General features: G+C 51.1%; 11 protein-coding genes and 1 non-coding gene across 13 annotated transcripts; 5 read left to right on the top strand and 7 right to left on the bottom strand.

Annotated features, from left to right (window-relative positions):
* Positions 1–13: 13 nt before the first annotated feature.
* Positions 14–3,678, bottom strand: PV05_11599 (translation initiation factor aIF-2). The gene is made up of 2 exons (XM_013455102.1): positions 441–3,678; positions 14–391 (listed from the first exon to the last, which is right to left on the bottom strand). The coding sequence occupies exons 1-2, from the start codon at positions 3,434–3,436 to the stop codon at positions 148–150; spliced, it is 3,240 nt and encodes a 1,079-aa protein (XP_013310556.1). The 5' UTR covers positions 3,437–3,678; the 3' UTR covers positions 14–147.
* A 260-nt stretch (positions 3,679–3,938) lies between these two features.
* Positions 3,939–5,081, bottom strand: PV05_11600 (uncharacterized protein; the record flags this gene model as incomplete). Its single annotated transcript, XM_013455103.1, has 2 exons — positions 3,939–4,769; positions 5,046–5,081. 2 exons carry the CDS (start codon positions 5,079–5,081, stop codon positions 3,939–3,941), a joined length of 867 nt encoding a protein of 288 aa, XP_013310557.1.
* Positions 5,082–5,744: 663 nt separating this feature from the next.
* PV05_11601 lies at positions 5,745–5,884 on the bottom strand. Its single transcript has one exon. It is a non-coding gene; the product is annotated as a tRNA-Trp (tRNA).
* A 773-nt stretch (positions 5,885–6,657) lies between these two features.
* PV05_11602 lies at positions 6,658–11,253 on the bottom strand (the record flags this gene model as incomplete). 2 transcript variants are annotated; one of them, XM_013455104.1, is made up of 5 exons in its annotated part: positions 6,658–8,148; positions 8,197–8,393; positions 8,443–10,003; positions 10,048–10,180; positions 10,232–10,770. In XM_013455104.1, the coding sequence occupies 5 exons, from the start codon at positions 10,768–10,770 to the stop codon at positions 6,676–6,678; spliced, it is 3,903 nt and encodes a 1,300-aa protein (XP_013310558.1). In that variant the 3' UTR covers positions 6,658–6,675. The 2 variants fall into 2 exon arrangements, with proteins under 2 accessions (XP_013310558.1, XP_013310559.1); XM_013455105.1 differs by having other exon boundaries at positions 10,048–11,253.
* An 82-nt stretch (positions 11,254–11,335) lies between these two features.
* Positions 11,336–13,343, top strand: PV05_11603 (uncharacterized protein). Its single transcript, XM_013455106.1, has 3 exons — positions 11,336–11,872; positions 11,936–12,079; positions 12,131–13,343. The coding sequence occupies exons 1-3, from the start codon at positions 11,743–11,745 to the stop codon at positions 13,006–13,008; spliced, it is 1,152 nt and encodes a 383-aa protein (XP_013310560.1). The 5' UTR covers positions 11,336–11,742; the 3' UTR covers positions 13,009–13,343.
* Positions 13,344–13,617: 274 nt separating this feature from the next.
* On the top strand, positions 13,618–14,962 carry PV05_11604 (uncharacterized protein). Its single transcript, XM_013455107.1, has 3 exons — positions 13,618–13,743; positions 13,797–13,851; positions 13,912–14,962. The coding sequence occupies exons 1-3, from the start codon at positions 13,699–13,701 to the stop codon at positions 14,664–14,666; spliced, it is 855 nt and encodes a 284-aa protein (XP_013310561.1). The 5' UTR covers positions 13,618–13,698; the 3' UTR covers positions 14,667–14,962.
* Positions 14,821–15,852, bottom strand: PV05_11605 (ubiquitin-60S ribosomal protein L40). The gene is made up of 4 exons (XM_013455108.1): positions 15,804–15,852; positions 15,742–15,748; positions 15,446–15,626; positions 14,821–15,384 (listed from the first exon to the last, which is right to left on the bottom strand). Coding segments are annotated over exons 1-4 (387 nt in total). The 5' UTR covers positions 15,805–15,852; the 3' UTR covers positions 14,821–15,186.
* A 243-nt stretch (positions 15,853–16,095) lies between these two features.
* PV05_11606 (uncharacterized protein) lies at positions 16,096–17,659 on the top strand. The gene has a single exon (XM_013455109.1). It carries the CDS (start codon positions 16,467–16,469, stop codon positions 17,448–17,450), a length of 984 nt encoding a protein of 327 aa, XP_013310563.1. The 5' UTR covers positions 16,096–16,466; the 3' UTR covers positions 17,451–17,659.
* PV05_11607 (uncharacterized protein) lies at positions 17,659–20,672 on the bottom strand. The gene is made up of 2 exons (XM_013455110.1): positions 18,305–20,672; positions 17,659–18,250 (listed from the first exon to the last, which is right to left on the bottom strand). Exons 1-2 carry the CDS (start codon positions 20,532–20,534, stop codon positions 17,904–17,906), a joined length of 2,577 nt encoding a protein of 858 aa, XP_013310564.1. The 5' UTR covers positions 20,535–20,672; the 3' UTR covers positions 17,659–17,903.
* A 149-nt stretch (positions 20,673–20,821) lies between these two features.
* On the top strand, positions 20,822–23,824 carry PV05_11608 (uncharacterized protein). The gene is made up of 2 exons (XM_013455111.1): positions 20,822–21,748; positions 21,798–23,824. The coding sequence occupies exons 1-2, from the start codon at positions 21,262–21,264 to the stop codon at positions 23,621–23,623; spliced, it is 2,313 nt and encodes a 770-aa protein (XP_013310565.1). The 5' UTR covers positions 20,822–21,261; the 3' UTR covers positions 23,624–23,824.
* An 82-nt stretch (positions 23,825–23,906) lies between these two features.
* On the top strand, positions 23,907–25,508 carry PV05_11609 (uncharacterized protein). The gene is made up of 3 exons (XM_013455112.1): positions 23,907–24,244; positions 24,306–24,419; positions 24,651–25,508. Exons 1-3 carry the CDS (start codon positions 23,997–23,999, stop codon positions 25,372–25,374), a joined length of 1,086 nt encoding a protein of 361 aa, XP_013310566.1. The 5' UTR covers positions 23,907–23,996; the 3' UTR covers positions 25,375–25,508.
* On the bottom strand, positions 25,142–27,571 carry PV05_11610 (uncharacterized protein). The gene has a single exon (XM_013455113.1). It carries the CDS (start codon positions 27,458–27,460, stop codon positions 25,688–25,690), a length of 1,773 nt encoding a protein of 590 aa, XP_013310567.1. The 5' UTR covers positions 27,461–27,571; the 3' UTR covers positions 25,142–25,687.
* Positions 27,572–27,783: the final 212 nt, after the last annotated feature.

A 27,783-nucleotide genomic window follows, 5' to 3' on the forward strand; every position in this document is an offset into this window, starting at 1 on the left:
CATCATCCTCATCATCCTCATCATCCTCATCATCCTCTTCATCCCCTTCATCATCATACGCCGTTTGCCATGCCCCAAAAAGCTTCAATGATACAATGCAATTTTCGTCGTATGCTAGCCATTACAAACACTTTTCTCCCCGGTCGTCTATGGGATGTCGAATAATGGCTTCATCTTCCTGATCAATGACCATTCGTCCTTAGACACCTCATCTCGGTAGAACTCCTTGAGCGTATCAATTGATTGTCGGGATATCAACGAATACAAGGTATCCTTCTCGTCCAGCTGTCGCCCATACAGTGGCTGATTGGGTCCTTCAATCTTAACCGCCACAGCCGGCTGTCCCTTCTTGCAAAGTGGAATAGCCTTGTGTTCTCGCTCAATCGTCGTCCTGGTACAATGTTAGCTTCAGCCGAACCACCGCATCGGAAATGACTTACACTCTACCCAATGAAACGATTTCTTTCACATGAGTCACCGGGTTTGTTCTAACAGCAGCAATCGGTGTTAAAGGTCGAAGACTGCCGTCGACAACATCCACTCCCACAACGATCGGATCTTTCTTGTTAAACACTTGCAACGGATGCAGCACACAAGGGAAGACGGCGTTGAGCTTGCTCTCCTCTTTCCTCTGCTCGGCAAGTTGATTTCTGTACTTGGTAAAGTCGTCGAAGAGGTGATAGATGATGTCGGCTGTGAAGATCTTGATGCCCTGGTCGTCGGCGTATTGCTGTGCTTCCTTGTCCACCTTGACATCGAAGCAAAGCATGACCGCGTACTCCTTGGCTTTTTCCAACATTGTGCCCGCCATCATCACATCGCGTTTGAAGACTGGACCAATCGAGATGTTGGCCACGGGGATCTTCATGTCTTTCAAGAACTTCAACAGGGCTTCCAGAGAGCCCAGTGTCGAAGCCTGTACGCTGACACCACGATTGTCTTTGGAGACAGCGGTAAGCAATTTTTGTAGGTCACCCATGACATCATCCTCCAAGTCATCCTCATCGTCTTCAGGTCCAACCACAAGCAATCGAGAGCCTGCGATAGCACCCTCCAGGTCATTGGCCGCAATCTTGACACCTAGAGCTGCTTTGACCTCTTTGTTGTGCACGTAAGCCGACTTGAGACGTAGTTCCTTGAGCGGTGCTGGCGTCAGAAGTGCTCGTATATTCGTGGCAATAGGTCCATTGATACCACACATCACAACTCGGTCACCTTCCCGAAGAACACCGTTGGACAGGATGACATCTATGGTCGTACCGAGACCCTCGATGACCTTGACTTCAAGAATGGTGGCTTCAACCTCTGACAGGTACATCAGGCTGGAAGTCATACGCTCTTGCGTCAGAGACACCAAAAGCTTTAGCATATCAGGAATACCTTCGCCAGTGTGAGCTGAGGTCGGGACGAGGGAGACGTAGCGTCTCATGTCCTTGTTTTCGTAGTAGAGTTCGGCGTTGAATCCTTGCTCTGCAAAAGCGACCTTGGTCTTTTCCAGCCGGTCTCGGAACTCATTCATGACACCCTTATTCTGCATGGCCAAACTTTCTTGGAAACCATTGTTATCGATTTTCCTCCAGCCATACAGACGATCAATCTTGTTGAGAGCGACAATGAATGGAATCTTCCGCTCCCTCAGAAGGTTCATAGACTCAATGGTCTGAGGCTCCAGTCCGTGCATGATATCAACCACGAGGATGGCAATGTTGCAGAGCGAAGAGCCACGAGACCGCAGATTCGAGAAAGACTCGTGACCTGGAGTATCGATAACGAGCAGACCAGGAACCTTGAACTCAAATTTGCCATCCTTGTTGACCACGGCTGTCTTTTGTTGCAGGGCTTCAACAGGGAAATAAGTGGCGCCGATTTGCTGTGTGATACCACCTGCTTCGCCTTCTTGAACGTTGGTCTGCCGAATCTTGTCCAGCAATTTCGTCTTGCCAGTGTCGACGTGACCAAGGATACAGCAAATGGGTGATCGTAGATTATCCTTAGATCGAGCTGCAAGGGCTTCCTCGTGCGCTTTTTGTCGTCTCGCAGCGGCTTCGGCTTTCCTTTGCGCAATTGCCCGTTGGTTAGAGGTGCGTTCTTCTTCTTCTTCAGAAGAGTCCTCTTCTGACGTGTCGGACTCGAACGGCTTCTCTTTGGGTGGCCGCCCAGAGTCTCGCATTGGCAAGGTCGAAGTCTTTGATGGTTTGGTGGCGTCGCCATTAGTTGTAGCCTTTGCGTCGCCGTTAACGGCCGATTTGGGTGCGTCTTCGTCCGACTCAGCATCCCAGCTGTCCTTGACCTCCTCATCAGCAGCCTGCTCCCAGTCATCAAGCCCGGATTCCTCATCCTCCTTTGCCGCTTCAGTCCCTGTAGCGGCGGCGGCGGCGGCTTCAGCTTCTTTTGCGAGTCTTTGGCGTTCGGCTGCGGCAGCTTCAGCTTCCTGTCTTGCTTTCTCTGCGGCGGCTTCGAGATCAATTTCTTCTTTCTTCGGACCCTTGCGCTTCTTGTCGAAAGCAGGCTTTTTCTTCTCTTCGCCTTTCTCGGTCAAACCTGCGACCTTCACACCAGCTTCAAGCATTTGCTGCAGGCGAAGTTCTTGCTGTTGCTTACGCTTCCTATCAGCATCCGAAAGGAGTTTGCCTTCTTTCCGGAGTTGCTCCTTCTTCTCCTTTTCTTTCTCCTTCTTGCGTTGTCTTGCCTCAGCCTTCTTCTTCTCCTCTTCAGCTTCCTTGCGCAGCCGTTCCTCTTCAGCCGCCCTCTCCTCGGCTTCTAATCTTGCCTCCTCTTCTCGTTGTCTGGCAAGAATTTCCTGCTGCTTCTGGATGGCTGCGAGATGTGCAGGAACCTTCCTTTTCTTACCAGCCTTGTCGGTCTCTGGTGCGTCAGCCTCGACTTTCTTCTCTTCAACAGGTTTCTCTTCGGCTTTCGGTGCGGGTGTTGGTGCTGTAGTCTTCTTCTTCGCAGCTTGTTCCTTCTTTCTCTGCTTCTCCCGTTCTTTCTTCTCACGCTCCTTTTCTTTCTTGGATTTTACGCCGCCACCATCACCATCCTCTCCATCTTCAGCAGGAGCCTCGACCTGCTTTTTACCACCTTTGCCCTTCTTCACGTTCCCGGCGAACACATCCTCTGCCTCGTCATCAAACGTAGCATCGGCCGGGGCTTTGGCGGCAAGATCTTCGGCAGGAGGAGGTGTAGCAACACCGTCTGCGTCTTCGCCCTCGACGAAATCATTGATAACAGGTTTGCCCTTCTTTGCACGCTTGTCCCTGTTTTTCCTAAGGGCAGCCATCAAGCCGCCGGCGTTCACTTCCTCATCTGCGGCAGCCTGATCTGCATCTTCTTTTTTGGCATCCGCAGTGGCTTGGGCGATAGGGTCAATGGTCTCGCCCATGTCGGCGTCCCAATCGTCCGCCTGCTTCTTGCCCGCCTTTTTCTTGGGCGCCATGTTGGTGGGTTATGTGGTGAGAAGATGGTCTTAAGGATAGGAAGCGTTCACGGTTAGGAGGCGGATACATAAAGTCGTGTGCAAAGTCGATGCACAAAAGACTGGTCGAATCTCGACGATTGATTGACAGATGATTAGTTGACAAACAAGATCTTGCAGTCTTTCAACTGCCTCTTGCCACAGTCACTTCTAGAAGAGAGTGAAACTCGGATTTAGGAGATGTCGTCGTGCGCAGATGGATGCATGGTGGGGGTTTGCATAAGAACTTTCGTCACTGACAAAAGCCTCGGATTGCTTGGCATCAATTCAAGCCTACTAAGCCATATCTACTATTAACGAAGCCAAACTCCGGTCAACATCTAGATCTATTCCTGAAATTCGACCTTGAGCATCGTCTATTCTGTTCAATCTATCACGTCTCCCGGATTCCCTCTATACAATCATTGCAGAGCCTCCCTGACAAGCTGATCAAGTCCCCTCTTCGGTATTCCCAACACATGATTTACGAGCAGATCCCCTTTGTCCTCCCAATCTGCATAACAATCCCCTCCACGGAGACCAGCTCTTCAATCGCAGCACTGTCTTGACTCCCATCTCCCGCCAACAGCCCTTTCTGCTCCTTGATATACTCGTTCGACGAGACCTGCTCGACCTCGAACTTTGGCCCCACCGCACCCTCCACTTTCCCAATCAGCTCATTCTGTGTCGTTGCCACGCTGTGCGCGTTGACCAGCTTGTTGCTGAGCCTCGCATCACCCACCCTCCCAAGGACCTTTGCCGTAGCCAGACCGATATCCGCCAGTGTCGATGCCGAGAACCTAATATTCCCTCCATCGAATACCCTCGCTTTATGCTCCTTGATATCCACAGCGAGCAGTCCAGACTTGAGCCCATAGTCGAAGAAATGCCCAGTAATCAGACTCGTCCACGTCAAATGGCTCCCATCAGGCCTTGATCTTTGCGAAAGCCCGATCAAATAGTCCCTTACCTCTTTCTTACTCTTGTACAATGGTACAAGCTCGAGCGACCTGGGGTCACTACTATCACAGCTTCCATAGTCTGCAGGGACGATATGTTTGACGCCGGCCTCGAACGCTGCATCAGCGAGCTTGATCGAGTTTTGCGTTTGGGAGCCCGAAAATGCAATGACAAGCGCATGTTGACCTCGCAGTGCCTCGACAAGCTGGTCCTTGGGCAGCGAGTCGTCAACCTGTTCAACCTTGACAGCTTGTTGGTATGTAGATTCGACGACTTGCGACTGATCACGGTGACTTGGAAAGACTTCATGTCTAGCAGGACTTGCAGAATGTTGGGCCCGACTTTTCCGTTCGGCCTATCAGGGCGACAGTGCGAATAATCGTCCCTGGCATGATGCGGAAGTCCTCTTCTTGGTTTTAGAAATCTAGAAATAGATGGTTTCTGCGAAGACATTGTGCAAAGTAGGGCGTCTTATGAATGGGGTCCAGCAGTGTAAACGACGTTAATAGCGCATGACAAAGGGCGGAAGGATCTTACCATTGAAATTAACCGACCACAGCCATGAGAGTGCCTATAGCGAGAGAAGCAAAATTGATGATTCCCTCAACATATAGAAATATTCACAACTCACACTTCGCGATGTTCTAAGGATCGGCATCTGCAACATTGTTTTGCGACCTCGCTACCCACGGTGGCATGAGCCACCAGGCACATGCAAAAGTCTTCATCGTGGATGTTTCTGTAGGGTGTGTCGCTGTTGCATGCAAACTCTGTGTAGACATCACACCTTACTTCTTCTGCACACACAATGTCGCAGCCTCAGTGCAATGTGAAGGAAAGAAGACGGGTCACTTTCACTTCCAAATAATTCATCCCTATGCAACCAAATGTACAGCAAGGCTGAATACTCCACCGTAGACACTATAATGATTGGCCATCCCCGGTGGTCCCCGCCCTATGCCAGGCTAGCTCAAAGTATCATCCAATCACAATACGCATCTTATCTTATCAGCCCCTTTCGTCCACACGACTCGGAAATCTCTGCCAGAGCACCAACGGAGCATTTCTGCGGCTGACAGGACAGGAGCGGACCAGCGGTTCATTTTGCCGCCTGATTTGCACTCAAGCAATCAAAGAACCACGGTAGTCCCAGGTCTGCCCATTAGTTGCCCACAATCGCACGCAAAGCCGGCAGAATTTTAATTAGCTGCCCCATTATCTCCCATTGGGATACAAAAAAAGACTTCCAAATTGGTTTTTCCAAGTTGGTAATATCTCTATCGATGGTGTTAGTCGCGCGGTACCGATACTGGCTTTTGGGGAGTACTTGCGACCAGATTGAGGCTCGAACTCAAGACCTTCTCCGTACATGCGAGATGTTAAGGAGATGTGATAACCAACTATTATACAGTTAACAACCCATACATTGTTTGGAGGAACATGTGATAGACGAACCTACACCATCCGGCCCTAAAGGGAGGGTATCCCTTAAGAGACAGCGAGGAGAACTTGCTCCTACATTTGTTGAAGAGAAATTGGCGGATATATAATATAACGCACGAACCAGAGGCGCCCCAAGTCTCGGGCGAGAAGCGGTAGGGACCCTGCCTAGGCTCAGGCGCGTTCGGCCTACGGGGCGAGCCTGTTTAAAAGAAAAAGTGGCACACCAAAATCACTGTCTGACCACTGCATCTAGAAGATCTCTTGCTTCTACCCTTGATAGCGTATATATTTTTGGTGTCGACATACTGATAAACTTATATCATTCGATAGAGCATCTCTCAAATAATATATCTATCTCTTTAAAATACTATGTTATCATATAAAGTTGTTCGTTCGGGCCTACGTGTTGTTACCAAATATTTTGGTGTGCCACTTTATTTTTAAAGAGGCTCGGGGGCCGGCATGGGTCTCCTAAAGAGCCCGGCGAAAGCACCTGGATAAGTCCGGAGAGCGAACGGAGCATTCACATCGGTCGTATCCAAGTCACGCATCGGAGAGTCAACCAGGGCCCAATCTGGCGAGGATCTGTTCTTGGGACCTATGCAACGTAAGGGAAGAAAGAGTAGTAGTTGTCGTGGCTTCTCGATAACGTTGGGAAACTGATTTAGCGGGGCTTGGACCGGTATCCAAGAAAGACAAAGCAGATCACATAAGTGGACTGTAGGAATAGGGGGCATAGCTAAGAATGATCTCCATGGAGGGTGCGTTTAGGAAAGAGCAATTCCCATTCCGTTCGTATCATTACATATTCCTGAGCGTCACGTACGAGGGGTCGACCTTGATGGGTATCTAAGCAGCTTCCTCAGCCACACAGCGACAGCCTCGACCCGATTCATCTTGGCTCCCAACACTTCGTAAGCCAAGTCATTGAAGGTCTCCAGAGTCTCCCCTTTCAAGACATTTCGCAGATTATACGGTCCCTCCTCAATCATCATGAGCAATCGGTCACCTCGAACATGCATATCTGTCAGTCGAATACCCGGAGGCCGAATAACGACATCGTCACCGTCGACATCGTTCTTCACAATAGGCACAGCCTTGATCGACTTCTTATCCAGATAGCTTGTCTGTTCCAGAAAATGCAGCAGCTCCCACTCGTTCTCATCGAGCAGGGACAAATGGAAAATCGTGCCATCGCTAGCACTGGCATAGAAGCGATGTCGTTGGCCTTTTGAGCCTGAGCTTGGACTCAGAAGAAGATTGTCGACCAGCAGTGGTAAGTTGGCGTGGAACAAAGGGTAAGGCTCTTCTTCGCCGTCCTTGCGAAACCCAGAGAAAGCCATGATATCAGTGGTGCCTGCATTCCAGGCAGAAAAGATCGCAGATGTGCCATCAAAGGGAACGACATCCATGGTTGATCTCGCTTTGTTGTCGGACTTATGTTGGAACAGCTTGTTGTCACGCTCTACCAACACAAACAGTGAATGTAGAGCCGTGGCGACGAATATGAGTGAACCTTGACAAGAGATTCTCTTAGCGTGAGACGGCAAAGGGTGCTTGGAAAGGGTCTTCCACTTGCGAGTGGCGAAGTCCAGATGATGGAGATGTAGCTCCGTTCCAACGGCAATCAAGAGAGAAGACATCTTGTAAGCACAAATGGCTGTGACAGGTCGGTCCGGGCTTCTGAACGCAACTTTTGGATTGGAATCTGGTACGCCCTTGCTAAGGTTTTTGGCGTTGACACAGACAACACGACCACTGCATTGTGGAAATCCTGGTTCTTTTTGTTCCAAAGCGAGAACGAACCATTCATAGTGATGCTGGCCGTCAGTGGGTGCCCAGTGAATCAATGCATTGACGCTCTCGTTGGTCTCTTCGGTCACAATAATTGTGAGTCGTTCGTCCAGTGAGGCTTCCATGCTAGGTTCGATTATCTGAAGGCCAACCTGCTGGAGCTTCCGTGGAGGCACAGAATCCTTATTCCCGCTGGCTTGCACCTGCAACCGACCGCGCGAATGGCTTCCACCAGGCTGTTTAGTGCGAGAGAGGCCAGTCAGCAGATGGGTATTCTCGAAAGCGACAACAAACTTCTGCAGATAGTCTGAGTATAGGACATGTCGAGGTGCACCGTCAACAGGGGTTCTTCTGGTGACGCCTTGTTCCTGAGCAATGAGGGAGCAGAACAAGAGCTCGTCTTCGGTAGCGCAGACCAGCAAACCGCCTGGATCTTGGTGAGGAGAGGACAGCTTCGGAACACGATGAAGCGCATTGATCGTAAATTGCGCTGATGGCTGGGACATATCAGACATGAGACGCTCGATAGTTGGGTCAAGACTCACTTCAGAATGATTCGTGATCCATAGGGACGAGAGGGTGTAGTCCACCATAGAAGCATTACAGTGGAGCGTGACACGACGCACCTCGGCTTGACAGAGGACGAGTGCCGACGATGCCTTAGAATGCGTCGAGAACACGGTCTCCTCAAAGATATGCACCGAAGTCGACCCAAGTTTGTACATATCGTCAAAAGTTACATCTGTCGAATCGTCAGTAGAGCTCACCATTGCGAGAGGAATACTTGGTACCCAGCGATCCCGTTTCCAGCCTGAGCTCCAAGCAGAGCATAATGCCATAACGAAGCCCACAGAGGACAAGGACTGGGCCATCGATACTTTGTTGAAGCGCAACCAAGGAGCTTATCGCTGAGCCCTCAATCCTGGCATCGAAGTCCTGAACTTCATACTGGAAGGCCAGCTCCATCGAAAGATCTCGAGAGATAGTATACCCGAGTATTTTTGCACTGTCGGTTCCTATCAGAACTATGCATGAGTTCTGCAACTTCAAACAACAGAGGGCAGTCGGTACATCGGTCAGGTGCGTGGGAGTCGCCGGCCTCACTTGAGCACCACCATCTGCAGAAGTCAAGATAGCCGCCAGGCATATGTCGTAGCCTGAAGCACCTTTAGATGCTGTCACGAGCATGCGATCCTCTTCGAATAAGGCTGCTTGGTGCAATTCTCCTTTGATGTGGAAGAACTCAGACAACGGGGCATCCCGTCCAGTCGGCATCAGGTTAACGCTTCCCGTTGTGATCTGAATGATGAATCGTTGGTCGAGTACAGCTGCAGCCAGTGTCTGATTTTCGAAGTCAAACCCAGGATGACTCTCTGAATTCGTGAATGACAGTTCCTGGGTGTCGAGTTCGAACGCCACCATTGTTGTTTGGGTTGGCTGTGATCCAAGGACCAAGAGTTCGGTTTGATCCGGCAATTCCAGTGTCCACATCCGGTCAATGAAGGAAGCATCGGGGAAAGGCACAGTCCACCCAACTTGAGCCTCCAAGCCATATCGGATATGAAAGAGTGATCCAGGTCCATGACCCCGACTACAGCATGCATAGAGACGATCCGGGCTCTCCTGCGACCACGGTCCATCCGGCTCAATGCCGGATGGACCAAGAATCATGTCGCGAAGAGGACAGATTGATTCAATGACCTGAGTGCATTCTGGAGAGCCCCTTGCAGAGACATGGAAAACACCTCCATCCGTCATGCTGCCGCCAACTATGAAGATGTCGCCACCTTTGCCAGGGGGCCCAGCAAGCATACAAAAAGCTGTATCGACTCTGATACCAAGACGGCCGATCGTCCAGTTCAGGTTGAATTTTGCACTCGAAGCCTTTTCGATCTGGAAGTATTGAAGCAGGCCATCTTCTCTGACCAAGACAATGTCGTCGCGCTTTTCCTTGTAGGCATTGTGACGTCTAGGCTTAGCCCATTGGACCCATTCAAAAGAGCCTGCAGCCTTTTGCCCAAAGGGACAATGAATCCGTTTGGTATTACTGGTATGGACGTTCTCGTAATACGAGACGCCGGTCTCCATGACCACCATGAATGAATAAGGCCGGGCAGAGGGTATGAGCATCGAAGGTAGCCTGGGCTCTACCAGTGCGCGACCGCTACTGGGCATCGGCCGTATCGTCTGAAGTGGGGATCGGGTGTCCCAGCTATATAGGTATTGATGTGTCGTCTGAATTTCCTCCCCGCAGTAGGCCAGGAGAAGAAGCACCACTCTCTCAGGGTCCGACTCGGGGCTGGGCAGAAATGTCATTGTCAAAATATCTCCGTTCACTTGGATGAAGCGTTGCTTAGGTTGTTAGTAGATGACTGCTACCCGTGGATCTGACATACCTCGTCTGAGGGTCGGAACGAACCATGTTTCAGAGGATCCCAACCATCGATCTCGGATCTGATCTCATCAACAGGACGTAACTTGAAAATGCCAAAGTATCCTGCAGGAGAGGCAACAGCAAGAGCACGAGACCTGAGCTTAATCAGCGGACCACCATCAGGGGGGGACTGAAGAGGGGTATACTGTGAGTCAACAGCGACGTATCGACACTGGCTCGACGGCAGGCCTGCTCCTCTGAGCAGAGGTCTCTTCGCGAAGATGAGTTTGACGTCTCCACTGCCGTCTTCTCTAGCGTAGACATAGATCAAGTCGTTGTCAACAGTAACGAGTACGAGTATCTGTGCCGGGTCGGTATCGCCGACTGGTTCTCCACGTATATTGTAATATTCTTGATCTCTCTCTTGTTTCAGGATCGCATCGACGGTGGGAATGACCTCCACATCCGCCGAAATGACTTTCGCGTCGGTTATCTGAGTTCCAAAGTCCAGCTTCGCCGTCGTGTTGACCAATTGGCCCGTTTCATTGAACTCGTGAAGTTGAACGAATGTCGCCCCAACAAACACAACATCCTCTTTTGAAGGTGATCTTATTCTTGCCGGAAGGATCCATCGGATGCTTGAGCTCGAGTTGAGAGTTCTCGAAAGAATGCCCGTTCGTTTCCGACGTTGAGTGCTGTCCACCTTTGGAGAGTTGACCCTCTTTGACCCATTCATGCCCGACATAATCACAGTGGACAAAAGCAAACGAAGATAATCTGGATACCAGCACGCGCCCTTCTCTAAGAGCGTTGGCCGTTTATTGATCCTTAATTGCTGGAAAGAAAAGTGCTGTAGGGAACAAAGCACGCTGTACAGGTCCTGGCTGGCGGTGTCTGCAAAGCGTTGTATCGGCACAGCTGAAGGTGTTATGGACAGGTAATGCAAGTATTTATGTCTCTGTCGTGAGCACCCAATTTATCGCGACATGATGGGTGTTGTCGTCGTATGATGATGGCGAGGGGTTAAGCCTCTTTGCTCAGGCACCCGGCCCAAATTGAATAGCCATAGACGTCTATCCTTGTCAAGGCTTCTCCCCTTGTGACAATGCTCAGCCGAGTTTGGATGAATCTGTTGTCTTGTGTCGGCGAAAGGACGTCACAGTAATGGAGTAGCTGAAAATGCGAAGACGAGAAGAAGGTGTCTTTGGAAGGGGTCTTCCCTGTCGAGTCCTCCGGAAGTCCAAGCCCGAGCTGACCAACAAGGCAATTTCTCCTTCGTATTTCCATCTTGACTATTGCATCTGCCACCACACACACCCTTGCATCTGCATGACTAGAGAAGGAGAAGCGGTGCATCCTTGTGCGAATTGATTCATTGCAACATTGGTCTAAACAGATGCAGCGGAGGCGGCACAGACTTTGACAAGTTGACACTAACAGGCTGGCTTTTGTCGTGTTACCTGTCACCTTTCGCGGCCACATCAGAATCAACCCCAGGCAATCATTGACATCTGTTGTGCCACAAGAGGGTTCTCTTCTTTGAGCCTATTTCAATTTCAACTCAAAGAGCGGCGAGCTTCCACTGTCGACCTGCGATCCTGCGAACTTTTGGCTAGAGGGTCTCCCACGGTAGAGGTAACGTCGACATAAGGTCCGATGCATATTTGATGCAGTACGTTTTTAAACCCTAGCAAGAAGGCACCTATCAATTCCGTCTATGGATCAATCCCAAAAGGAAAAGTACCGAGTCATCGAAGAAGCTTGCAGGCTAGGTGACTTCGACACCCTGGTCAAGCTAGCAACTTCAACCGGTGGCCTTTTGACCGACGAACTTCGCCGGCAAGCTTGTATGTCACCATGTTCTTTTGCTTGATACCTTGGTGGAACATAACTGACTCAGAACTTGGAAGGGCCGATTCTATTGGGTTGCAACAACGAGTCCACAGGAACTGAACAACAACACTCGAATCAGGCTTGGAGGGAACTACCCCGGCATCCCGATGAAGACCAAGTTCAGCTCGATGTCGATCGCGCTTTTGTTTACTACCCAAAAGGTTCGCGCCACCCTCTCTCATCAACGGTGCCACAGGTCTAAATGCAACTAGATGAATCCGAGCAGTCTCTCGACAGGCGGAAGACGGAACTCTCCAATGTCATTGTCTCGACACTGAGAAGTCACCCGATGCTTTCGTACTTCCAAAGCTATCACGATGTCGTACAGGTGCTTCTCCTGGTGCTTGGGGAGCCATATGCCCGCCTTGCCGTTCCACGAATATCTCTCCTGAGACTTCGCGACTACATGCTGCCCACGATATCTCCCGCGAGGAGACATTTCGAGGTTGTCTCAGCCATCGTCAAGTCTGCGGATCCCGAACTAGCCGACCACATATCTGAAGCCGAGAATAGCTTTGCACTCTCGGCTACTCACTCTTTATTCGCCCACGACATCCAAGACTATGGCGCCATTGCGCGGCTGTACGATTTTCTGCTTGCACACGAACCAGCCATGAGCCTTTACTTGTTCGCCACTGTGACAATCTCAAGACGGTCTGAGTTGTTCGAGATGCCTGCTGATCAATCGGACATACTAACCTTTATGATATCCAAACTGCCACAGACTCTCGATATTGACGTATTAGTTCAAGACACGTTGATTCTGTTCCGCAAACACCCACCACATAGTCTTCGAGGTTTCATCTGGTGGCGCCTGTCACGATACAGCGTCCTCAAGACATCGCGCAGTATTGGTCAGCATCAGAGCCTGGAGGATGCGGAACGTCTGGCTCAGAATCAAATCGAGCAGCTTCGTAGGGAGGAGCAGCTACAGAAGAGGATGAGATCACTGGCGAAGTACAGGAGACCAGCCCTGTCGTTGACCACTGCTTTGCTCATTGGAGCAATCTCTTATTGGATCAGACGAAATGGACAGGACAGATTCATTTGGACCATTATCTCCTCAACAACACGACTCTTCTCGCAGTGAGACTTATGCAGACCGGTCATAGGTCACGGAGGGCGAAACCGGGAAGCAGAGCTCGCGACATTGGAGACGTCAATGTCATCCTCAAGCTGAGAAACACCAGCCGCAAAGGTTAGCGGCAATGGGTGACTTCCAGCTAGTACCGACCCTCCGCTTCGGGCGTGCAGGTGATGTGCCATCTTCAGCTCATTATCCATCTTCAGGCGAGCTTCTTTATCATCCCGATTGGAGCTCTAATTGTGTTGGCTGGTTCTTAGACGGAGGGAAAGACCTCGCCTAAGCCATTGCGGACAATCGGAACTGTGCTACTGGAGCTTCCAGCTGTATCATATGATTTCTTATGTCAGTACGATGGCACTTGTAGATCCAAAGTTCTGTTGCCGGAATCGTCCTGCTTCTTGACCCGTGTAAGGAATTGTCCATCCTTAGCGACTCACGCGACCACTCCTCTCGAACATTCAGAGATGCCTCGCACGTGTCAAGAAGAATATGCGCACAAATGACGGCTGGCGTGTTTCTCTCAGGGTGGAAGAAGTGCGCAAAAGTTTGGTCATTACAAGCCACTCCTGTTCACGTCAAACATACAGGCAACGTGTTTGCACCTTCGCAATATTATCCCACTCACTTCAGCTGCAACTTCCACATATTGCATTTTCGCAAACTGTTGTACCTTTGTCGTGAGCATATAACGCAATGGCAAACCGAGGCTACGACGTCGTCGTCGACGTCGACACGGAGGTACATCTGCTCCTACATATCTATCGCACATGCAACAACCTAACACTGCTCAGGGAGACCTAGGCCATACCGATCTACAGGACGACGACCTGGAATTTCACCCGTCGAGTATGTCCAGCCCTTGCGCTGCGCTTCCATCATCATGTCAAGTAGGCTAAGATGTGTCAGACTTCGAGACCAACCCTTCGAACCGCAAAGTCCAACCAGATTCCACACCTTTCCTCGCCAACAGCGCGACAAACCCTGCAACTCTTCCCAATGACCCCTCAGCCGTTCCTCCCAAGCACATGCTCTGGTCGCTCTCCTTTTACGCGCAGTTCTTCGACGTCGACACTTCGACAGTTCTACACCGCTGCCGGAGCGCGATCTTGCCTTTCCTTCCCAACCAACCGCCCTTTCTCGACACATTAGACGGCAATCCCGACCTCTACGGGCCCTTCTGGATCGCCACGACCGTGGTCGTCATTCTCTTCCTCACAGGCACAATAAGCCACAAACTTGCGACCGAGGGCAAAAAGCATTTCGTATACGACTTCCGCCTCCTGAGCGGCGCAGCAGGCTTGATCTACGGCTATACACTATTGGTCCCACTTGGACTCTGGGCTGCCCTACGCTGGTTCGGCGCACAATCGCTGGAGCTTGTTGAGTGCTGGGCGTTGTACGGATATAGCAATCTGTTCTGGATCGCGGTTGCGTTAGTATCCTGGTCGCCGCTCAATGGCCTTAACTACGCCATAGTTGGACTAGGATACGGCGTCAGCGTCTTCTTCCTGCTTAAGAACTTGTATCCTGTCATCAGTGCCACGGAGAAGAAGATCAGCCAGATACTGTTGGTTGTGGTGGTATTGTTGCATGCGGGCTTGGCAATTGCTATCAAGATTCTGTTCTTCAGTCACAAGAGTCCTGCTAAGGATGGGGAATGAAAACGGGGATTCGTACACTTTATGCTCGGTCAGGTTTTGGGCTCGGCTTTCGGCAAGTGTTGGGAAACTGGGCAGTGAGAAATGAGCTGGGGGGTTTGGGGGGAACCCAGCATTGATGTATCAATATCCTTATGAGTATAGATGGGATTTATCGGGGAAATTACAGCACGGTTACTCAGGTCTAGGCTCTCCGTGCTGGCGCAGTTTTTAAATTCCGGCGCATGCATAGAGTGACCACATCTTATGCGCCTAACAAGTTTAGGCATTGGCACTTTGGGAGACTGACTTCTCAGAAGAGCGTGCCGAAGAAAGACAAAGTAATGCGCTTTGAATGAATTTGACTTGATCTAGCCTCGGCAGCTAACAGTCCATTGTCATTGTGAGGAGACCATTTCTAGCATGATCTTTCTGCTCTTGCAATATCATGACTCCTTCTCTCATGCAAACGCCGAGCCTTCCCATTTCTGGCTGTGCATCTCTCCTGCCATGCGCACCACACCATAAACCAAGCGCGCAACCTTTACTTGATCTTCTTCTTTGGTCGGAGTTGGTTGGTGTGTCCACACTTCTTCTTACGGCAGTTGGTGGCTCGCGGTGGCAGACGGGCGTAGCACTTTCGGCAGATCATCTTCTCGCAGTTGTACTTGGAGGCAAGAGCCTTGAGGGAGGGCTCGATGATACCGCCACGGAGACGGAGGACAAGGTGGAGCGTTGATTCCTACATTCGCAAGTCAGATCCTGAAGCTCGGATTCCGCGCCATCGGTTGCAGAGATCGTACCTTTTGGATGTTGTAGTCGCTCAGGGTTCGGCCATCCTCGAGTTGCTTTCCGGCGAAAATCAATCGCTGTTGATCGGGAGGGATTCCTTCCTTGTCTTGGATCTTGGACTTGACGTTGTCGATGGTGTCGGATGACTCCACCTCAAGGGTGATGGTCTTGCCCGTGAGGGTCTTGACGAAGCTGTTGGGTCTCCTGTCAGTCTACAGTTCACTTTGCGAGTTTTCGGCTTCGGTGGCGCTGGGATGGATAATTCGACGTCGTCGCTCGCTGGACTCGAGAGGGCGGGGACACTTACATCTGCACTGTGTTAAATGTCAGTATGATCAGCTCAGCATATATGCAGTAAGGGAGACTTACTCTTGACAGTATCTTCGGGTCACTGAAAACGGGTGATGGTCGTGATGATGCGTCGACGAGGGGGAACGCACTTTGAAATGTTCAGTGTGCAGAATTGGTGGTGCCAAGACATAATCACGTGGAATTGAGGATCTGGCTTAGTCATCTAGCTCAATGACATCAAACGAGCTATCGCAGATTGACGAGACAACAGATTCAGGCCACCTGCTGTGTTCTCTCTCTTACTTCGACTTCGGCCCAAAATTCGGCGCTCAAGTTATGCATGGTCTTATCCTGAGGCCTAGCCTGTTATGCTCTACTTGTTCACAGGAGCCGGCTAACCTCCAGCAGCACGGAATGCGAAGTGTTCAATAGGTTAGCGTTTTCAATTGCTTTTCAGCAAACCCTCTTTCCGAACCGGCTAGTCTCTTTACATTTACCAGACGAGACTCGCATATACTACGTAGTATATCTTGAAACGAAGTCCTATCACCTCCGCCTACACGGATGAGCAGGGATTGGTAAGCTCTTCGCTCAGATATAAGGCGAACAACTGTAGACATCGTCGCTCTTGGCCCCAGCTTTGAACCACTCTCTTCTCCCTGATAGACTCTGAGGCTTCAACAATCCATGTACACACTCGCCCTGGCCTGTGACTCTTGACCATCTTGCAACTTCGTCAACATGAGCACCCAAACACCTCCCGTCAAACAACAACCCGCAATCATCCTTGGCTGCGCGAACTTCGGCTCCCCCGACGATCCAACGACCAGACACCACACACCTGCCGCAGCATCCGCCCTCTTCACAACATTCAGCTCCTATGGGTACCATACCATCGACACCTCAAGACGCTACCCACCCCTCGCCGGCGGCACAAGCGAAGCCGTAATCGGCTCTGCACTCTCGTCCCTGCCTCCATCCATCAACCTCGATATCGACACAAAAGTCCTCTCCGCCCCAGGCTGCCACACACCAGAGAACATCGCCGCGTCCATCTCCGCGTCTTTGGCAGCTCTAGGCGTTCCCTCAGTACACAGAATCTACCTCCATTTCCCCGACCGGACCCAACCACTATCAAACCCGGTCTCTGCGCTCTCCCAAGCCGTATCCACAGGCCAAGCCGCGCAATGGGGTCTATCAAACTATACGCTCGATGACGTCCGGGAGATGCTCTCCCTGTGCGAAGAGCACGGCTGGACCAAACCCGCGGTATTCCAGGGCGAGTATAACGCCGTGAACCGCGAGACCGAAGAACTCATTCCGTACCTACACGAGAACGGTATCGCATTTTACGCGTACAGTCCCGGTGCTGGGGGCGCACTGGCGCCGACAGGCACTCGACTGGCCGCGCCAGGGCCGGCTGGAGATCGCGTGCGGCGGCTTTACGGAGGCGAAGAGGTGCAGCACGCGATTCAGCGGGTGCGAGATGTCGCTAGCAAGGCCGGGCTGAAGGGCCACGAGGCCGCGATAAGGTGGGTTGTTTGGGATAGTTTGTTGGATGGGAATTTCGGCGACGGCGTGATTATTGGAGCGGGCAGTGTGGAGCAGTTGAAGGAGACGCTGGATGTGATCAAGAAAGGTGGCTTAAGTGAAAATGTCAAGCAGGTGGAGGGTGTGTGGGAGACCATCGTGAAGGACAAGGCTGAGAATGGAGTCGCTGGTTGATAAATTGGTGCCAGCGAGCGCTGGGAACCCGAGACCCAGTTCAACAGCAATGACACGACTTAATCTGGAGCACGCATACTCACATGTTCAGTAGATTTAGCAGCTGGACTGGCGCTCGCGTTGAACGCAGAATGGACTGATTTTCGTCGTAGAGCTACGGCCTTAGGCTCGTTATACCATATTTGCAGAGACCGCAATCTGATTAATCGGATTCTTTCCTTGCTCAATTTCAAGTGTGGTATTCGATAGGTCCCAAGGCACATAACCATTCTTCCCGACAGATGCAGTCTCGCTGGCGGTAGACAGTGGCATGAAAGACCAGCCCTCAACAGAAAGCATGAGCAAGCTATGTTAATCAATGATCAGTTTCATTGAAACTCGATTATCGTCTATCTACCAATACATTTATAGTCGCCAAGTTCTCTTGCCTGACTGTGCTGGGAGCGACCTCGTTCAGTCAACAGGTTCCTCCTCGAGTAACAGCTTGAAGCTGAATGGCTCAAATGGTACACCCTCCCCAATGAAGTGTTTACTCATGGCCTCGACCCAATGCAGACGCAAACTGTGCAACATTGCAGATGTGCCCTCCATGACACACAGCACAGCAATAGTCAAGACGAACCAGAAATAGAAGGTAATGATGATCATCGGGACCTGTGCAGCGCCTTTCATGCCAAAAGCGTTGCCGAGCGTCATGGTCCACAAGACGACGGACAGCTGCTGATGAGCAAGCGAGAGAGCCCATAGACGCAAATATGAAGCTGTGTGGGACACACAGTTGAGACAGAATTCGATCGTATCTGAAGTGCTTGTTAGCATAAGATCAGGAAGTGGATGAGCAAGGAGTGACTTACGGATGGTCTGATGGATCATGACTTCAGAAAATTCAAACTCTTCATGTTCATCTTCGCCAATATTCTCGGTGATCATTGCTCCCTCATCGTCGTGGTCTTCACTTGGACGGCCGTTTGCACGATGACTAGTGTTCTCATCGTCATCATCAAGATCCGTAGCATGAGTGACGCGGCTCGTGTCGCCTATACCACGATAGCCCTTTGCTGCTGTCTTGTTGTGTTGGTAACGTAGGTAGAGTGGCTTTAAGAGCAGAAGGATCGGCACGTTAATGACAGCGACGAGAACAAGAACGACCTGAACCCCTGCTTGACCGCTGTACAGCTGTTCGCCTTTCTCCACAGTACCCGGCGCCAAAAACATCTGAATCAACATATTGAGCAGTGACGGAGGGCTCCTGCCTTCAGCTGCCCAGTCGATCGACCATTTGTAGACAATGCAGAAACTCAGGTATCCGAAGATACTTTGGAAGAAAATCATGCCGGGCAAGAAATTGCCCCAAATGTCAATAGGTGACTTGAAATGTCTAGCGTTGACATAGGAGAAGCACAGAGCATAGGTCATATGTGCCCAACCCATCAGAATAGACAACTTCATCTTCAAACTGTTGCTGAAAAGAAGGTCGTTCTCGGAACCATGCCATGCCCAGTCAAGGCCGAAGGGATATCGGTAACTGCCCTTGAGGTGGGCGGTGACCTCAGGTCGCCCGTCTTCGGGATACTCCCAAGCGGAGGCAAACGGTGTGAAACCTTTTGAAAAGACGTCGTTGTAGACCAAACCGGTGTACATGGAGAAGATACCCATCATTAACATGATGTATCGGCCGTAGAAAGCCATGGCAAAGAGTTCGTCTTGCTTGGATCTTTGAAGCGGCTTCTCCCAGTAAATCATTGCAGTAGCAGCCATGGCCATCAAGCTTCCGTGACCAAAGTCGCCGAACATGACAGCGAACAAGAACGGGAACGTGACGATTGTGTAAAGGCCAGGGTTGACTTCCTGATACTTGGCAGTACCATACGCATTGATGATGGTTTGGAAGCCCTCCGTAAACTTATTCGTCTTGTTGTATGTCGGCGGAGTCTTGTTGGTCTTGATCTGGTTGACAATGGTAGGGACGGAAAGGCCAGCACGGTCATTGACATCTTGCAAGGTAGCTCTGATTTGAGGCAGAGAGTTTGTAGGGCACCAAGCTTCGGCAATCAAAGTCTTCCTTGCATGATCGTATGAGCACATATTCAGCGCATTGTAGACAGCCTTCTCTTTCTTGATCACGATCAACCATGCTGCGAGGGATCGGGCGATGGCCGTAAGTTCGGCATCGAGAGTGTTCTTTGTATTCCGCAGGACGCTGGCAAGATCGCTGAGACGAGTGTTGACTTCGTGAATTTGGTCTCGTCGGATATCGGCGTTCTCGTCAACGCTGTAGAGGTCTGCACCGAGGGACTCGGAGATCTTTCGAATCTTTGCAATGATTTCCTTGCCATGGGCGAAGATGACGAAGACGTTCTTCCTGATCTCCTCGTTCGTTTCAGGGTCGATGATCGGTTCAGGAATTTCGGACTGGTTCATGTAGAGATTGCCACGCAGTGTCCTCCACAAGATACGTTCGAAAGCCGGCAGCCTTTCGCGACGAATGACGCCTGCCACAAAGCCAATATTCATCACCGCAAAGCTCTGCTGTTGGCCGACATCGCCATTAGCTCTGCCTTCCTCAGCCTCAGTGTTGCGGAGGAGAGGAGCATCATCATCATCCATGCTTTGTCTGATATCGTCGCTCTGTCCATGTGCTCGGTCAAAGAAACCACCCGCCTCTTTCAGGACCCAACGCCACTCTGTCAATTCGACTTCCCTTTTCTTGAGCGTCTCGTAGCTCTCGTTCAAGCTGCTGACTCGATGCTCTAGGGTCTCCGATCGCTCGGCAAGCTCGTCAATCTCGCTGGCCTGAGGTGCAGCGAGCATGTCTTGGTCAAACTCCCAATGGCTTCGCATCTGAATGCCTGCTTTGTCCATCTGGGAGTGAAAATACCGCAGCTGCCGTTCGACATTATCGAGGCGGCGAATCTCTTTGGTAAAGGTGCGTTGGAAGGCAGTGGTCTCCGCATTGAGGTCCCGGAACTGTACTACACCGATCTCTCCCAGGGCAGAGACGACTTCGCGGCCAATATCGTTAGAGATGTAGAGCTGGGTCAGGGACATGCCCGCCGAGCGGAAGAGCGTGTCCTTATGGGCCATGCTGGGCGGTTTATGTGAGGAGAGAAGGCCGCCCAGGCCGGGATGAGAACGGTATAAAGGATTGAAGACGCAGGAGAGAGCTTCGATGACTCTGTCCGTGCTGGGTTGATACCAAAGGATGGCCGCCTGCTGTCGAAGACCTTATCTCGATGATGCACAACTCGATGGAGCTTGGCAGCTAAAGATGACTAAACCCGCTCGGAGCTCACGTGCAATTCACCCTGGAGCGATGCCGCTTTCGAAACCAACTCACCCTCTCACCTTCAGAAGTTCACACTCACCCTTCATCCCTTCCCCTGCTGTGGATTCCGTTTCCCCGGCAGTCTTCGTATTCAGCGGCGATAAAGCGCGTTGCCTTCGCAAATGAATTTACTATCATCCGATCTCTGACGTGGCCATCGCCGTAGCCATTGGATGTAGACCTCTTGGTTCGTATTACAATGCCGCAACATCTCAGACCACTTCAAAAGATGTGCAAAACCACATCCTCCGACGAGCAGCATACACATAACAAGGAACAGAGACTTGGCTGATTGATGAGGCGCTTTTTGTGGTCAGAGGAATCTCCCGACGCACGACGCCAATAGATCTTGATGTCGGATTGATTTGAGTTGACTACTTATCATCAGCTCGTTTTCAATTCTGCCACGTATTGCCGACATCCGCTGAACAAAGATAGGCCGAGTGCTGGTAGGTTGCACTCCGTTCTTGTCTACCATCCACCATCATGTTGTGTCGCAGCTGCTCAAACATACAATTTCAATGGTTTGAGGAGATCCCCGACGCTGCCACATACGCACAGAATCTTGCCAACGCCGTGTTCGAAAGTTGCAACAAATACGTTGTCTCATCCATCGAGCAAAAGTTTTACATACACCAGCCCGACTTCCACCATCTCACCAGTTCGAAAGACGAGGGTTGCTACCTCTGCGCTGCTCTGTGGTATGCGTTCAAGGCTCCATCCAGCGATCCAAAGCAAGGTGCGATTGACTCCATCACCGCTGGGGATTGCTCCGCGCCCTTGACCACAAATGATCGTCAGTGCAGCAGTCACGAAACACCCGGCTTTGTGGACAGAAGCCCAGTGATATGGAGGGTATTTGCAAGTCGCCGTCCCCAATATGCTTCCGATATGTGGTTCAACGTGGAGAACTTGCTCTACGTGTTCTGTGGAAACTACCAGAGGAATATCTATCGGGTCGAGACCCCCAAAGGTAGGCTACACAGCTAATACCCTACGAAAGTTTTGTGCTGAGAAAGCAGGGGTCTTTGCGAGATTTACAGAGCGAATCCATGAGCTATGGGAATCCAAAGAGCTACTCCAGCTTGATGACTCTACTCAGTCCGACACTACGTTAGAGTTGGCCAAGCTATGGTATAGCAGTTGTATCTCGAATCACCCAATTTGTGCCGAACGCGATGCCCAGACTACGACGAGTTCCATACTACCGAAAAGAGTTATCGACCTTAGAAGTGCGGGAAGTGAACCAGTCCTGTATGAGCCGGCTGAAGGCGAGGGCGGCAAGTATATTTGTCTTAGCCACTGCTGGGGAGACACAAAGCCTCTGCACATAGTAAGGCAAGACGACGGTTCACAGTCAACATCACCTAGAACATACAGTCTCCCACCACTGGCGACTTGGCCGCAGACTTTCCAGGATGCTGTTGATATTGCTCGAAAGTTCAACATTCGTTATCTGTGGATCGATAATACCAGCATTAAGCAAGGCGACAAGGAAGACTGGTCCACAGAATCGCAGCGTATGGCGCAATACTTCGGCAACGCTACATTTACCCTAGCTGCGACTGGTTCAACGAATGACGACGCTGGTTTGTACTATCCACGAAATCCTCTACTTACATACCCTCTACGTCTTCTCGAAGCCGCCGATGTGCCTCCTCGCAACGACTACTACGTCAGTCTGATGGGACTAAATCACATTGATCAACACGAAGTGCTGGACGCTCCCCTATATTCACGAGCTTGGGTCCTTCAGGAACAGCAGCTATCACGACGTATACTAAAGTTTGGAAAGAGGGGCATCTACTGGGAGTGTTTGTGTTGCTCGACGACGGCTGCCAACATTATGCCGGGGGAAATGACGCCATATCACCATCAGGGTTTCGGTGGCGGTCAGTTCTTGAGGATGCAAATACACGCTACCCAATCGAACACTCCAGCTAATGCTGGGCGCAATCCCTACTTGGATCTCTGGTATGCCACTGTTCAAGAATTTACGTCTCGGAATATGAAGATGAAAAGCGATGCACTTCCGGCCCTCTCCGGCCTTGCTCAGTCTTATGCATGCTACATGAATAAGGACGATCAATATGTTGCCGGTTTGTGGCAAAGCGATCTGCTTCTCGGGCTATTATGGACAGCGGAAGTCGCGGGCACGCGTCGATTACCAATCCGAGCTGGTCTGACCAACTACGATTCAACTGGTTTCTCTGGGCCGTCCTGGTCCTGGATATCGCATTGCCATCGACGGATCAGGCTGTATTTTGCCGAAAAGATCCTGCCGGGGGGTCGCTGCAATTACCTGGAAAATACGTCCCTTGTCGGTACCGAAGTCACCAGCGTAGACATCGAGTATAAGCCTTCGAGTGCACCGTACGGGGAAGTCGAAGCCGGCAGGCTATCCATCAAGGCAAGGTTGCCATCCGTACGTATCACGACGACACCTTTCAAACCAAATGGCAACAGAAGAAATATGGTCCATGACTCGATGGCCAAAACTACCATTCTTCCTCTGACCATGGACAGGACGGCGTTTGACGAATATTGGCTCGACGTGGTCATCGAGGGCGAAAAGGGCCTTTCACTGCGCGGCGAGTGCGACATAGATGACATGGACTCAGAGCTATGGTTGTCACGCGTGCGAGACGGTGAGTTTGAGGCAACGTTCCTGCCGCTGATCATGTATCGAGGAGACCCGGAGGGTTTAAGAACAGCTGGATTAGTGCTGCTTCCGAGTGAAAACGGTAGAGATGAATTTGTCCGTGTCGGCCGTGCCCAAGTTGACCTACCAAATCGACACATATTCGAGAAATCAACGCTTCCAATAAGGCAACTTACTATTGTCTGAAGCAGCCTCGAGATGTAATTGAAAACTACCGCTCCACAATCCTTAAACCACAACTTGTAACTACAGCATCCCAGATCGCGGAAGGAACCAATGCTGAAAAGGATTCGATTCCAATGCAATAAGCTGGCGTGCCGTCCGAGATATCACGGGCACCCAACTGGTGACTTGGACCAGATGATCCGAACTCACGTGAGACTTGGCACGATTAGTCATCTCAATCTCCGTGCCGAGACGTGTAAACTAAGTAAAGTTGGAACAAACGTACCAGCTTTGGATGTTTCTTCTACTTCTTCATTGTACACCTGAAGCAGCCAAGAGTGAGTTCTATCCTTTGAGAACCTGATCCTGCGGCCTGCTGCATGGTGAAGGCCACATGCTTGCGCCGTCGCGACACAATGCCGTGGGCCTGATCTCTGGCCTGGCAAGCCGTCCCGGCGTCAACTCCAGAATTCTGGGTGGATTGGCTATACGAGCTATTCGACCAGCCTCCATAGCCTGGCATGGGTCCTCAGTACTCAGTTATGTCCCACTGTGTAGTTCAGCTTGCTGCACTCCATCAGGGACTATTGGTGGAAGGCGATCGGTGTGGATTTCGGCGAAAACAAGTCAGACGACTCCGAGGTACGTGATCAAACTATTCTACTGAGGCTGTCATGGTATGTTGACGGGGTATGTGGCTTAGTATACAAGCGCAAAGTGCTCCAACAAGGGCGTGGCCTGTCAAAGGCTGGATGCAACTTCGCAATGCTTCCTCGGGGCCCGAGCGATCACAGACTGATAAGAACCAGGAGACTAGGTAAGCATCAGACACTCAAAATCCGGCTCGGGGACATAGATGCTTCCTTCCACAACGTAGTGCGATCACGGTGGTATGTCATCGAGGAGCACGAGTAGCACCTATCCATCGCTCAGTGCTTCCTCAGGCAGCATCCATCTCATCAGTTTCGCCCCTACCTGGCTCTTTCCATCGTCAACACGATCTCCGGATGAAGAGGTAACACCCATGCTAACCACACAATTCTTCCAGTGATGCTCGATCAAAAACAACGCTGACAAAGATCCTCCCACGCCTTCCCACGCTGCACGAGAACATCTACACGCTCCCCAACATCTTGACCTTCACACGGCTCATCGCCGCTCCAGCAGTGGGCTACTTCATCCTGACCTCGCAGCCTCTCGCCGCCGTATCGCTCTTCTTCTACGCGGGCATAACGGACCTTGTCGACGGCTATCTCGCCCGGCGCTTCAACTCCACGACAGTAGTCGGCACGGTGATCGACCCCATGGCCGACAAGGCTCTTATGACCATCACCGTCGTCTGCCTCACGGTCAACGGCACGCTGCCGCTGTGGCTCGCCACGATAATTCTCGGCAGAGACGTCGGCCTGGCCATATCCGCCATCTATTTCCGCTGGATATCCCTGCCCCCACCCAAGACGATGGCGCGGTACTGGGACTTCAGTCTGCCCAGCGCAGAGGTGCATCCGACCGAGATCTCCAAGATCAATACGTTTCTGCAGCTGCTCTTGATTGGGAACGCGATGATATTGCCCGTCCTGCCTGAAAGTCTGGTGCACGCGTACAATCTGACAGGCGTGTTCGAAGGATGGATGTACCTCGTAGCCGGGACGACGGTGTGGAGTGGGCTGAGTTATGTGGGCAACAAGTCTGCTGTGAAGATTCTGTCAAGCGGAGAGATCGAGGAACAGATGGCGCAAAGGGAGAAGGCCCGGCGGTCTGAACAGAAATAACATGACGCCCTTTCTTTCGTGGCGAGCGCTAGAGGCAGAGGCTCGGTCGTCAACTGTACATTATCATGTTGTTGGAGGAAACAAGGCAACTTCGTAGAGAAGATGGAAACATTGTATTACACTCTCGTTATTCATCGATCGTTCATTAAATTCGTTCTGAGTTCTTATGGTTTCAGCCTTGATGAAGGGCCGAGTATACGCACAGCCGTAGAATACGCGCCGTTCCTACATATCGGCCAATGCGAGCCTGAATAGGCCGGTCTCATGGTGAAAGTAGTAAAAGCCTCGTGTCGTTCGTACTTGGACGACATGCTCATCTCCCCACGGCTCTCCCTAACCTCCCCTGAGCCGTAGGTGGGGCCTGGTCTGGCCAACTCCCCACCGCATCATCAACCTCTTCAAGGAAAGTGGTTGAATTGTGTACGCTCGTCCCGCCCAAGACAACTCTCACACCAGGCACAGAGGCATTCACTTGGGCAACCATCTTTGCTTCTTCGTAAGTCACGCCGCCAATCATAAAAACAACAATGTCTTGGGGCTTATCGCGCGTGTGGCCTTCGAGAAACGGATACTGCAGCTCCTTCAGGCGTCCTTGGATGAGATTTTGCAACGTGTTCTCGAGTCGGGGTGAGTGCTGTGTATACACATTCTCGACGCCCTTGAGATTGAGATTGCGTCGGAACTGGTTGAACGGCGATGATGCAGATTCGAAAAGATTGGTGAATCCGCCTGCTACCGGAGCTGGCTGCAGACTATGGTGATAGGCTAGAAGCTTTGGGATGATTGAGAGTTTGTACGGAGCAATGTCGGCGACAGTGGTGAGCAGGTCGAGGAGCACGGGAAGGGCATTGTTCGGGTTTCGTTCGTAGCGAATCGCATATAATGCGACCAGTCGAATCTTATTGTCGGCTGGTATTTGGGGGTTCTGGATATGTTGTTGAAGAGACTTCAGATCCGTGGAGTGGTTGTCGTTGCAGACCAAGCTCTGCTCGAGTTCTGATACATCGAGTAGGAGATCAGCCGACACCCGGCGACTCAGTTCACTGACTAGTGTGACGTGCTTGGACACATTGCCCGACAGCTTGCGGAATTCAGGGTAGTCTTCGACGAACCGCTTCATGTCTGCTATTGATTCGATCTGCGCGGTAGATTTTGTCCGGGTTTGATATTGGTCGACGTATTCTTTGATATTCCCGCCGAGATCGCCAAAGTTCTGGTACATGTTCTTCTTGAAGAACGGGTCTTGGTCCTGTGAGAGGACGATTTCTCTCAATTCTGGGCGGATGTCGGGGAGATGGCTGAGATCTACCCTGCCATTGTTGATGCCTAGCAGTTCATGGACTTGGGCTTGGTACGTCCATTGCGTCAGCAAAGGGGTAATTGGGTCGTCTCTTCGGTCGAGGATCAGTAATATTGGTGGGGTATCAGTCTTCCGGAAGTCGAATAATTGCTCTTCCTGGGTGATCTGGTACCGTATCTCTGTCGCCAACTTTTTGGCCATCAGGCTGTTCTTCTCATATCGTATCAGAGGGTTCTTTTTCAAAGACAGCAACAACGCGATGACCCCTTCCGTGGTCCTTTGCAAGGCGTCGGTGTTCCAAATATCCGGGCTGTGGCTCCATAGTCTCTGTGTGGGAAATCCCAGGTTTAGAGACATGAGGTCGGGATTGACCACGATATAGTCGGCAAAGTATTCTTGTACTGCTTTGACCACTTCATGATCATCTGACTCCGCCAACCTCTCCAAGGATGACTTTTTTATGATATTACTGAAGTAGATATTGTACTCTCCGTACTTGGGGTCTCGTAGTTCGTCTATAAGCAATTGTATCGAGTCTGGTGAAGGTCGGACGAAGCAGAGGCAGCGGAGGTGCCGCATACGTTCTCGAGCAGCATTGTCGAGTCGGTCAATGAGGAAGACTTCATGTTTGAGGAGAGCTGACTGGGTAATCGCGGTCGAAACTATTGAAACAGTGTCTCTGTCGAGGAGTAGAATCTTGAGCTTTTGCGACTGAGTAGCTGCAGCGCCTTCGCCGGGCCCTGCGATTTTCGAGATGTAGTTCTGGACAGCGGACGCGACGTCCATGGTGCGGAGATGTCGCTAGGTTACCGAATCATACTGACCACTGCCACGTGTCAGTAAATCAAGTGAAGCCGTCTCAATGGAGGCTTCTGTTGAGATGTAAAGCAGAAGAAGGATCGCAACCGCTATCGAAGTGTTCGTCGTGCAATAGCCATGAGATGGAGAGATGCGGCATGAAGGCCAACCTATTTTAAGGTTGACAGCCACGCCGCCCTACGCTATACAACAGACAAGGCTGCCCAGAGCAGATGTACCAGGACTAAGTTCGGCCACCCATCAGGCATAAAGTGACTAAGTACTCTGAAGAAGACATTCATGAAGTCGAA

The sequence above is a fragment of the Exophiala xenobiotica genome (assembly GCF_000835505.1).
Source record: "Exophiala xenobiotica strain CBS 118157 unplaced genomic scaffold supercont1.7, whole genome shotgun sequence".
NCBI lineage: Eukaryota > Fungi > Ascomycota > Eurotiomycetes > Chaetothyriales > Herpotrichiellaceae > Exophiala > Exophiala xenobiotica.